Here is a 12,634-nt window from a genome sequence, read left to right on the forward strand (position 1 = left end):
TGCTATCGCCCTAGCCTTGCAATGGAAAAAGTGGGAATGCTTTGGATTCGAGCAACCTCAATATCAGTGCGGGGATGTAAGCTGGCCATATCATGTGTCAACATCTTGAAGAGGTTGGAAGCATTGTTGCAATACCCAGTGTTTCAATAAATTGCCTCTACAAGTAGTACACGTGGGCGAAGGAAACAGTAACACTGCGCTGGTGATATAGTATGTCACTATACATATATGTACATGATTGTACAATGAAGAATCACCGCCATGCTGCGGTTGTGCTTGTACTAGTACGAAGCATAACACAACGCCAATTATTTGTTCCATCGCTCACATTACATAATTGCACGTACACGTATTTGCATTCTGTTCATGTCAACGGCGGGGAGCATGCATGCAATACATCTTGCACTGACCACTAACAAGTAAGACATTGGGCCACCAATATTCACGTATGTTTTATGTAGATTATTGTGGGATGCGTGGATCATAGAATAGGGTCGGAGTCTTGATCAACACCAGACAAGATTGCAATACAAATGACTCTGGCTTGTGTTCATTACTGATGGTGTTTGGGCTTGAGGCAGTTGTCAGGTGTTGCCAACAGTGCATTAAATCCCAAGCACTGAATGATGGAGAACGAACAATGGAGCAGATTTCCACTCCACCATGCCTGCGGCGTTGCTGTGTAACTACAAAACAACGCACATGCGGTGTTCCTTCTGATCTCCGTTTACATCATACATGAACTGAGCGTGACCCGTATCCAGGTGCATGGCACCCAATAAAACCTGTAAATCAGTTTGGTCCGTAAAGAGCTTGTAGCTCTCCAGCATGTGTGGTCGTATTACAATATCGGTATTCAACTGTGACACCAGCACATGTACATGTAACACACACACACACACACACACACACACACACACACACACACACACACTCGCGCACAGAGGTTAGCTGGGTACGCATGTACAATGTACGTGCAGATCACGGACTGAAGCTATGACAAGTACCCACCCCTATCACCCTAGACACACTTCCAATGCATAATGGACTAGACATGCAGGTACTGTTCTCAAGTTACCAAGGGATGTACCGGCCTGTCATGACGCGATCACGGATGTTATTCAAGAACACTCTTCCTCCCGGCTGCTCACCACCCAAACCACCCAGTCCCACTCCGCAAGGCAGTATACGCATCAGCGTGGGAGCACTATTTGATCGGTATAGTTGTCCACTCGGTCGGCCATGTTTGGTAAGTTTCAACCTGCGCGAGCTAGTTCCACCGCGCTGCTTCCCTGTTCCAGGGCCGCCATCGACCCCCTGATCGTCATCTTCCCGCCACACCTTAACCTTCATTGCACCGATCTGTTTCACGCTTTGCTCGGGAAGCGCGAGTCGCTCTTTGAGTTCAGTGCGCTTCTTTCCTCGAGTGAGGTGAAACGTGGAATAGGGCTCAATTTTCTGCAGAACAGTGCAAAGAACATCACAAGTGCAGCAATGTCACCTTCATAGGCATGTGCTCTGTTTTAGTGGTGTGTTGTTTGTTTGTTTTAATTATAGTCATCCTGTCCTGCCCCCACACGGGACTGTCCTGCCCCCACACGGGACTGTCCTGCCCCCACACGGGAACTCAAAGATATGGCAACGAATACTGCCTCCGGCTAGTATGTGTAATAACCCTGGAGAAAAATGACTTTCGAAGGACCAAACAGCTTGAATTCCAACGTTCACGGCACGTCCCGGAGCATGAGCGCTATGAATAACTGCACCACAGTGTTCACCTTGGCCCACCAACGCCAAAGGTGTTACAAACTGGTCTTGTAATTGGTGCACTGTATTACGCAAAGTACCCACCCCAGAACCGCAAGTGTAGGTTCTGTAGAAACTTGGTACATTGAACACTCACATCTCCATTATCTGGACCTCGACGTTGATGCTACCTACATGTACATGTAGACCTACCAGGCACCCTGTGGGTAAGCCGCATGATTAGTCATAATATAACCACTCTTTTGTCAATTTTGTGGAACAGCGATATCATTATGCCTGATCTCTGGACTTTCCACCATCGAAACGTACTTGATTCAGATACTGCAGTTTCACAAATTTTCGGTGTGCTTTTATTTTCGGTACTTTCAGTGTGTCTGTTTCATACCTAAAATTTCAATACACCAAACAAACACTAACACACATAATCCAATAGGGAACTGCTTCTCTACATACATACTTGTAAGTAAACTTTCTGTTCACCTAACCTGGCCTTTTGCCCTCATACCGAAAATATTGAGCACCTCAAACTGTTTCTGAAATAATTATTAGAGTAAATGGACATTTCAACGTTACGGACAGTGCCCGGTCTCCGGACCGCCGGGACAAACATAACATGTACATGTACGAGTGTACAATTATTAGATTGGCCAGCCGTGCAGCTTAACATCTCCTCTACAGCATTTACTGAGGCTGGAATGAACTTCAGTAGTGGTGTGTTGAATACCAGTGGAAGGATAGCTTTACAATCACCTTCAGAAGTGCTTCATCAACTTACTCGTAGATGACTTAGAATGTTTCGACACATAGGACTCTGCAGAAATAAACCATAAAAAGCAATAGAAAATAGTATTCAGACAGTTGTGATTCATCTGTGAGCGGGGTATGATCATCAGTCATTATCCAACATTGTCCAGTTGTCTATATCATGGCTAAGCTGCTATTACAATGCAACGCAATGGCAGGGTGGTGTCATTGCGAAGATAAGTTAAGACCTCTCTCTGACCCCCACTCTGCGTTAGTCTCAGTTAATGCTCGTATTTTGAGAACTCCCCCAAATCCTATCACTGGCCGTAAGCGAGGGCCGTTGGTTGGACTCCTGGTGGTAACAGTCAATATGTTTATACTTGTTGTGCCTTAAGACTTCAGACCATTCCCCATTTTCAAATCCCTCAACCTTATGAATAATCCTACAGCCAGTCAGACTTTCTCTAATGGACCCTAGTCTTTACAGTGCTTCCTGATCCCACCTTCAAAACAACCCCATGGAGATGTCATGCATTACTGCATGGTGATAGAAAGGAATTCAATACAGGCATTGTACAGAGAGGACTCTTGAACTCAACCAAGCAGCGCTAGCAAAATTGATAGGGCCTAAGCTGAGCTATCGGCTTGCCGGACTTTCCTTGAGATCACATCCTGAGTCAGCCATACTAATTTTGTACTTGTAGTACGATCTACAACACTAATACTAATTTGATAGTTGAGGTTCATTCCCTATTGGGTTACATGTCTTCATGCTAACTGGGTTACTGCACAGCACTATAACAGTATCAGGTGAAGTAACCCCCCCCCCCCCCCCCTCCCCCCCCCCCCCCCCCCCCCCCGGACAACATACCAAGCAGGCACGGGGTAAATAACATGTTCAGTACAATTTTATTAGCTCCATGAAACTGCAGTGTTGTGAAATCTGCTAAAGAGCTCCAAGTGGTACTTGGAGTGCTGCTCCCTGGTCACCAGATATGGCTAAACTCTCCCCCACAGAGACCCTGATCAGATATGGCTAACATCTCCCCCACAGAGACCCTGATCAATAGACCGATTGCACTAATTAGTCGATGGGTGCTTGCTCTGCACAAGGAGAATGACAGGGCATTCATGGTAGGTGCATGCCTTTACACATGTCATGTACACTAGTAACTAAAAATAATTGGAACACAATGCTTGGGCCAGTGCTAAAGACTTGCCATGAGAATTTTTTTGGTGAGAAACAGTCATTCAAGCAGGCATAACCCCCCCCCCCCCCGCCACACACACACACACACGCACACCCACCCTGGTGCCATCCATAGCCGGCTCACCTTCATTCCCCATAAGTAGGTTCGAAGATTAGCAATACCATCAGCAATCACACAGAACCTTGTCCTGCAGGTGAAGAAGACAATGATGTCAGCCCCCCCCCCAAATATATGAGCAATCATAATGATTAGAGACACTTGTGACTTAAAGTGAGAAAAAAATTCAAAAAATCCCTTGAGTCTCGCTTTTTGTAGAAAGCAGATCAGCCACAGGGGACCATGTTCCAAAGGACGCCTGAGAAATTGAGGACACCTTTCAACAGTCCATTGAAAGTGCCAACTGTCACAGTTCACTGTCCCAAAACTTGACATGTCACTGAGGATGTGACAGTTAGGGCTATTCAGTTTGGGTACCCATATTTCTCCGGTGCCTTCGTAATCATGTGTTAAAACTTGAAACAAGTTACAGAAATACACTCATAGCATTATGACCTTGTCCCAGGGAATTTTATGAGGCTGGCAAAAGCAGTATTCACCCAATGGTGTCAGCAATCCCAATGCAAGAAACTGAAACGTCTCGATCATCTAGTTGTGAGGGAGTGAAGCTGTGGAATGGATAGCTATTCCAATGATAGTCCCGTGCAATGATAAAATACAGTCAGACCTCGCTTATCCGGTCCTCTTTTATCCGGATCCCTTGCCATCCGGAAGAAAATAGCTGATTCCAGATCTACAGTACAGCATACGCAGTGCATCCTACATAACCGGTGTTCAGTTATCCGGTTCCCTCTCCTATCCGGACATTTTTGTGGAAAACGGATGTGTACGGTTAAGCGAGGTCTGACTGTACAGGCAGACACTCTTGCTTGGATGAGGTCATCAATGACATCATACCAAGCCATCTTACCTCATGTCATATATCTCTCCCTTGGCCATGACGAGGCGATTTTCATAGTCTTTATCGATCCGGGCCACCTAGCAACCAGCATGGGCAATATAGCAAATCGACTTGAAGCATTCAGTAATGAACATTTTTCAATGATACAAAGTATTATTTTCATATCAACACAGTCTGGAGATTTAAACAATTCATTATATTCGTACATAATGCATACAAAATGCCTGAGGAACTTTGGCAAACTGCCAGTGAAGTGCTCAAAGCACAGAGCACAGAGTGCACAGCTATTTTAAACTGGTCAACGGATTCCAAATGGACCCCCCCCCCTCTCTTTTTATGGATATACATGCCTAACGGACGTCCATTGACATTGACTCTCTTCTCACACTGTCTCTCCGCTGTGAAGATACTGTCACATGGCCGATTACGCTGCTTACCTCTTCTCGCCATCCCAGTTTGTATTTCTCGACGTCTCGGGCCTGCGGCAAGGAACAAGGAGAAGAAGTAGCACTTTCAAACCGTTATCACCCTGAAGTGCTCGACGGCCTCTCTGTCCAGCCCATATACATATACATATACATATACATATACATATACATGACATTGTACATGTACATACAAGAAATCGTCCCATGCATGGATCACATCAGTAGCTGTTAGGACTGGTCAATTTCCTCCATAAAAGAGCCATCAGAATACCGGCAAGCTATTTCAGATACGTTTGCCACCTGCTCTTTGTTTGTTTGCTGCGCTATTCAACATTGGCCGACGCTTGTGAAAGTAATAGAATATGTGGGTATTGAAATGGCCGCTGGAAATCAGAATGTTGTGATTGTGTAGGCAGTGCAAATCTCGAATCAAGTGATCTAAGTCCTAAGGAACGGCTCTACAGTCATGCACATGCACTAGCAACACTTGAAGAGTGACCTAGATATTGGACCTTTGCTCCTTTTGGCCCGACTGAGGCAGGGCAAGGTAGAACAACATCAGAACTTCGGAATCAAAATGACAACAACGTACCCTACACTCTGGTGCAGTCACAGCAAAGGTGAGCAACAATCAATCACAATGTGACATCAGCCACCTTTGGTAATGAAAATTTTACCCTATCCAAGACCATTGAGAGCCGGTGCAGTGACATCTTCTGCTCGTGTTGTTTTTCGTACATGTCGCTGAGGTCAGTGTTGCTGCTAAGGAACTCATGTGCATTGTATTATGCTAGCGTAGGATTGTTATTATTGTGAAAGCATGCATCTAGATCACCCAGTATTCAGACAGTCAAGAGGTTTCGGAAATAATAGAGTCAAGAAAGAGATTGCGCTGACCGCGGCTTACCATCTCCTTTCTACTCCTTTCTAGCTCCCGGATTTGAGCGCGAGCCACGGCCAAGCTTTCCTTCAGAAGTTCCTGCGTCTTTTCTTCTTCCTGCTCGCATTCAGAATTCATAAGCAAAAGGCGGTGGATGGATTCAGCATGGTTAAAAGTAATGTTAAAAGTAATGTTAAAAGTAATGTTAAAATAATGTTAAAAGTAATGTGGAAGAGAAAAGGACATATGGATACGAGTTAAAAGTTAAAAGTTAAAAGTAATGTTAAAAGTAATGGGGTAAATTGTGGTGTCTGTTCACTGAGCATGGTTGGTGCAGCATTACTTGTGCCAAAGTTCTTTCCCTAGGATATTATAAGTTACATGACCTTGTACATGTATGTACCTGGTGAAAGTGACCATGACTAGAGTGATAACAATGGAGTAGTGCAATGTGACACTATAGCTGCCTGCAATAGACATGGTCCCCATAACCAGTCCACTCCCTATAGCAGAGTGTGTGTTTTAACTAGGTACTTGACACATGCAGACATTGACTATGTACACAAATGTAAGATGTAGGCTAAAGCATCCTTGATCACACCGTCTCATATCACAGGTGACCATCCATTTGTAGTTTACGATGTACATTTCCCAATGCTAATGACCCGGCCAAGTTTGATTTATCACATCAAGTATTCTTACGATCAGTCTCCGTTTCTTCTCCTGCACTTCCTTGGATAAGCTGCTGATCTGATCGTACAGCTCATGAAGAGTCTTCACCATACACACACACATAGGCCACAGAAAACCAATTAGTGAGATTGCATACACATCTCGAAACAGTGTAGGTTTCCAAACTTGTGCCCCCCACCCCCTTCCCCTGAATCTAGCCCTGAACAGGTTACATAAAAGAGCACTCGACTACACAATCACCGGGCTGGGTGTTGTTGGCAGAGGTTACACATACAAGCATCTGATTTGAACCGCTTGCACATGTATCATGTTCTTTGCTGTATGAACATGGAAAACATTCCGAAACAATGGACACCTGCAGACCGTTCCTGGATGCTGGCAACAGGAAACTACCCGCGAGAAAAGTGAATGCGGCGCAAATATTTGCAGCAGAAGGGAGGACTGTTAGATAGAGGAAAGCTGGGTGGTTTGTATTTATGTGTGTGGAGGGGGATAGACATTAAATCTGCCTGCTATAAATGTAATTCACACAGAGTTATATACTAGCATCTCCTGATGATTGCTTTTCAACATGAAACTCGTGAGTAGAGACATTTAACCACTTTTGCTCCACCGGATTTTCGTTTATACTAGCAACTTGTGTGGGGATTTTCATACCTCCATTTGCTCGATATGCTTGCTGTTCATATCCTCCATGGCCTTGATATGATCTTCTTTAATCCTCTCCATGGATCTTTCGGCCTTCTTTTCGGCCTCATTAGCTAAAGCAGAGAAAACCCAAGAACATCGACATGTAACACTCCCAGTACATTAAGCTCTTACGGTGCTGTTTGCGTCATAAATAAAACTCTTGTTGTTATTATCTGATGGACTATACACTTTTATTTGGTGAGGCTAATCTGTTGTGAGAAAACTTCCTTCACTATCAATATAGTCAAGAGTAGATAAACAAGAGTGTGCAACTCCGGATCTCTCCTGCACAATCTGCAGATACCCCCGCCCAAGGCGGAATTTTTTGTTGACGTCACCTTTTTTCAGAGAAACGTACATTTTGCCGCAGAGCAGTGCAAGAGCACGTGCTGGGCACCGATCTTGTAATGTAAAGCCCGGCCAAGTGCACGAGGCAACACTTTTCAAAAGACTCGCAGCGCGTGCGTCGTCGAAAAGATTACGTCAACAAAAAATTGCGCCGTGGGCCAACCCATCCTGGAGTTGCACACTCTTGTTTATCTACTCTTGCTATAGTTGTAAGCACAGGTGGCTGCTTATAAATAAAAAAGGAAAGGAGCTTATGCTTTTCACTGTCTGCCTACTATGACTGTTCTCTGGAGCACAGGAGCTAGGAACACGTCAGACCTTCTACTCGGAAAATCTGCAAGAAGACTCCACTTCCTGCGCCATACATGTACACTGTGTTAACAGAAGTTTTGTCTGAACCTTTATCAATTGAGCGTAATTAGACTATTGATGCTAAAATTTTCTGTTTCCATTTAATATGAATAGTAAGTTAAACAGGAAAGGATAACATTTTGGTAGAGGGTTGAAACCTATAGGTGTAAGTTCAACTTACCTGCTCTCTGCTCTGCTTCGAGAACTTTCTCTCTCATACTGTAGAAGTGAGCATTCTAAGGATGGAGTGCACAGCAGCAGCATGCATAGAAACATTGGACAGTGGTATGGCTATCAGCTGCTGCATGATTGACTGACTGCATGGATGAAATATTCAGAATTTCCTATCCAACATTTTAAGAGAGAGAATCGGCTTCCGCGCAGGACACCGCATTTGTTGGAGTACAACATGCAGCTGAGTATAATGTGCACCCATTTTTGACCAAGAGTATGGCCATGGAAGATGTATTCGGGGCAAATGCACAGCACAATACTGTAGCAAATAGTTGTGCGCCGGTTCTATCTGGACATCTATTGCAAAAGGTGGCTTTCCTGGCTTTTATGCTTGTATTATTGATTATTATCATTAATGGAAGCAATGGTAGGCGACGAGGAGACAATACCTTTATTAATTAAGGCGATAAATAGTATAAGCGAAGCGGACATTACGTTTCGTAATGTCCGCTTCGCTTATACTATTTATCGCCTTAAGGAAGCAATGGTCCTTGTGCTTTGCTTTCACAGGAAACCGAAGTGCCATCGTATCCATTAACTCACTAGTCACTAGGACTAAAACAGTTTTACAATAACCATCTGCCCAGGATCTGCAAATACCACCACTGAAAAATGGGAAATCCTTGCAATTGGAAACTTTGACCGAAATTGTAGAAGTAAAGTTGTGCAAGAGAATATGGATTGCTTATCCTGTTTGAAAAGCAATTCAGCCAATAGCCTGTTTTCAAGCAAACAAATTTTACGTGCATGAAAGGCCCCACACTGTAATTAACCACGTCGCCAACAGTGTACCCTGGACAACTACATAACCTGATGTCAAAAAAAAAGCCCCGGTGCATTGAGCACTCTTTCGAGGACCACACCCAACTTTCCGTGTGTGACCGGCTCCCTATCCAGGTTGGGCACTCTGCGTGATAATCGAACAAGAATGGACCATCCGAAGCTGTTCCACCTAGATTACTCATTGAAGAACATACCTCTACCAAGCGAGCAACAATACAAACTGAAGCTGGTGGAGATGACAGAGAAACTAATCAAGAGAATGCGCTGGAAGGCCTTGTTCTTCCTAAAGGGTGACCAACCTCAACATCAGGATGAAAACAGTAACCACGGATTCAAGACGAGGACATGCCCACCCCAAGTGGATGACATGAAACAGTTCGAGGAAGAGCTGTGGTCCCTGGTCGAGAACGTTAGATTCCGCAGGGTGAGCGACGAGCTCCAGCGCAACCTCCAAGATGACCGGACCAGGATCAAATCATCACAGAGCATACTCGCCCCTGCAGATAAGACGAGGAACATCTACGAAGTCAGCCCTGACCTGTACACCAAACTACTGAACGACAACGTCACGAAGCACTACAAGCATGCCCCTGACAACGCCCAAGACGACATCACGATGAAGCAAAAGGCATCGCAGAGAGCCTCAACATCGCTAGCCGAGCCGAGACCATGGCGAAGAAAAACGCGTACATAACCCTAAAAGAGAAAGACCAAGGAACTACAAGTTACGCTATACTGTCCACTAACACCACCAGTTACTAAACAATCAGCTCATGCGATAACATTGCACGACACTGACCGACGGTACTGACGTTCTACAACTAACTGGCTATAGCGTAACTTGTAGTTCCTTGGTCTTTCTCTTTTGTATAAATTAAACCTTGGCTCTCCATCTGAGTAGATAACCCTAAAAGATCACAAAACCAACTTCTCACAAAGTTTACCATGCAGACTCATCAACCCCTCAACAAGTGAGATGGGAAAGTCAGCCAGAATATCCTGGCAAGGATCACCCAAGAACTACGAGACAAGTCAAACTAAACTCCTGGACGAATACCGCTGCAGTCGTTAACTGGTTCCGAGAAGTAGACAATAAAGCGGCATGCACGTTTGTCTGTTTCGACATAGTGGAATATTATCCAACAATCTCCCAAGACCTGCTGGAAGAATCCATTGCATTCGCAGCACAGCATATCGACGTCAGCCAGCAAGATCGAGATATCATCATGCATGCGCGAAAGTCGCTCCTGTTTAGTAGTGATGCAGCATGGATGAAAACGGACAGAAGAGGCCTATTTGACGTCACAATGGGTTGTTTTGACGGAGCAGAGACATGCGAGCTAGTGGGAACTTACGCGCTGTCAAAGCTAGCAGATAAGTTCGACAGTGATAACATCGGACTCTACCGCGACGACGGGTTGGCGGTCTTGAGAGATGCGACAGGCAGTGCAGCAGACAGAGCAAGAAAGGAGATATGCCGTATCAAAAGATCTTGGGCTGAAAATTACCATCGATGCCGGCATGAAGGTCTTAAAGTACCTCGACGTAACACTCAATCTAGCCGACGGGACTTACCGCCCCTACCGAAAACCAAATGACACGCCGATGTACGTCCACGCACTATCCAACCACCCGCCAACCATCATCCAACAAATACCCAAGTCTATCAGCAGACGATTGACAGATATTTCGTCCAACAGAGACATCTTCCAGGAGGCGGCACCTCCATACAACAGTGCGCTCAAGGCCAGCGGTTATGCCGAGCAGATCGTGTTCATGGAGGAGAGAGAAAAAGATGAAGAGAAAAAGAAGAAAAACCGCAGACGAAACATCATCTGGTACAATCCTCCGTTCAGCAAAACAGCAGCCACGAATGTCGCACAAAGATTCTTACACCTCGTCGAGAAGCATTTCCCACCTCGCTCACGCCTAAACAAAATATTCAACAGTAACACAGTAAAAGTAAGTTACAGCTGCATGCAGAACATGTCTGGTGTACTAAAGGCGCACAACTATTCGGTCTTGCGGAAGAAGCAGAAAGATGATCAACAGAGAACAGAGAAAAGAAGCAACTGCAGGGATAAAGTTAACTGCCCCATGCATGAAAACTGCCAGATCCAGTCAATCGTATACAAGGCCAGCGTGACAGAAACCGGAAAAGACGAACAAAATGAGTACCTCGGCCTAACGGAAATGACGTTCAAGAAGCGATACGACGAACACATGACGTCAATGAGGCATGAGCGAATGGAGAAGAGTACCGAGTTGTCGAAGCTCATCTGGGACATGAAGCGCAAGAATGCCGGGTACAGCATCAGTTGGTCAGTTGTCGCCCAAACACCAGCATACGCCAATGCCACCAAGCGCTGCCCTCTCTGTCTGCGTGAGAAGCTGGAGATCTTGCATGCTGACAGAAGGGTGAACATCAACAAGCGATCGGAGCTAGTGGCCAAGTGCAGACATGAGAACAAATTCCACCTATCTAACTTCACACCTCCAGTCACATAAACCAGGATTACACCTGATGCCTGGCGTTGATCTTGCAAGTACATGCAGAGAATCACCGCTTGACCTTATTTGCGCTTAAATTCTCTGATACCACTAGCACCATACCACACTATATCAAGAACATTCATTGAGTTTTTGTGGTCATTGCTGTCTGATGATCGCCACAGGCATGGAACTCTGAGTCACAGCCAACCCAAGCTCCGTATCCCATTCTATTCTTTTTTGTATGAAGCTCTGCACCGGTGCATTGAGCACTCTTTCGAGGACCACACCCAACTTTCCGTGTGTTACCTGATGTCATGTTACGTAGCCGTCCAGGGTAAAAGGACGAGCCCCCGTCCATAATAATATTCTGGACGAGAGCTTGTATATGTACAGGGTGTGCCATCCCGAAAAAGGCCGGTCAAGCCATGTCCGGCCTTTTTCGGGAAAAATGTCGACCCATCCAATTCGTGAAAAACGAATGTGATGTCAGTTTCCGGTCAAGTAGCACATCTGGCCGGACCACTTGTGATCCCAATCCTACGGCTCTAATGTGTGACTGTAGTATTTCCAACTTACTTCTTTCTCTTCCAGTGCCTTCCTGAGGTTTCTCTCAAACGTTTCCTGCAGAAACCATTCATCCCCAAAAGAAGCAAAGTTCATGCATGGTTTAGAACAGTTGCATATCGGAGCTTCAAGCTTTGATGCGACAGGACATACAGACCCGAAACGGGTTTTTTTTTTGCCTGGCACTGCAAAGACAAAAGGTCATATCTCCGCTCCACATATACTCCCCTTCACATCACAATGTATCATCGTTTGTGAAACGGGTAATTATAGTGATTAAATGCTGGAGTCAGCTGGCTTGTACATGCCGGTGTGCAGGAATAACACTGCAGTGTAACACATCAAACACCACGTTGATGTGTGCACATTTCTGTTGCTCATACCTTCTGGGCTTGCATGGACTTCTTGAAGTTCTCAACCGCCTCCTGAAATCTCACTGTACATGGAATAGTACCACAAGGTAGAGTTGAACAGCCAGGCTGAGTAGGGC

At 45.2% G+C, this 12,634-nt stretch overlaps 1 protein-coding gene across 4 annotated transcripts in view; it reads right to left on the bottom strand.

The window, feature by feature from the left end:
* The window catches only part of LOC135823800 (uncharacterized), a 26,405-nt gene continuing 13,771 nt past the window's right edge, over nucleotides 1-12,634 (bottom strand). For all 4 annotated transcript variants that reach the window (XM_065336645.1, XM_065336644.1, XM_065336646.1 and 1 more), the window contains 11 exons: nucleotides 12,528-12,580; nucleotides 12,157-12,201; nucleotides 8,252-8,306; nucleotides 7,339-7,442; nucleotides 6,691-6,762; nucleotides 6,016-6,105; nucleotides 5,118-5,159; nucleotides 4,690-4,757; nucleotides 3,846-3,909; nucleotides 2,543-2,578; nucleotides 1-1,458 (listed from right to left, as the gene is read on the bottom strand). In XM_065336645.1, coding sequence (XP_065192717.1) covers nucleotides 1,075-1,458; nucleotides 2,543-2,578; nucleotides 3,846-3,909; nucleotides 4,690-4,757; nucleotides 5,118-5,159; nucleotides 6,016-6,105; nucleotides 6,691-6,762; nucleotides 7,339-7,442; nucleotides 8,252-8,306; nucleotides 12,157-12,201; nucleotides 12,528-12,580 — 1,013 coding nt within the window. In that variant the 3' untranslated portion in view covers nucleotides 1-1,074. The remainder of the gene's footprint in view (nucleotides 1,459-2,542; nucleotides 2,579-3,845; nucleotides 3,910-4,689; nucleotides 4,758-5,117; nucleotides 5,160-6,015; nucleotides 6,106-6,690; nucleotides 6,763-7,338; nucleotides 7,443-8,251; nucleotides 8,307-12,156; nucleotides 12,202-12,527; nucleotides 12,581-12,634) is intronic.

The sequence above is a fragment of the Sycon ciliatum genome, chromosome 8, assembly GCF_964019385.1.
Source record: "Sycon ciliatum chromosome 8, ocSycCili1.1, whole genome shotgun sequence".
In the NCBI taxonomy this organism is placed as follows: Eukaryota; Metazoa; Porifera; class Calcarea; order Leucosolenida; family Sycettidae; genus Sycon; species Sycon ciliatum.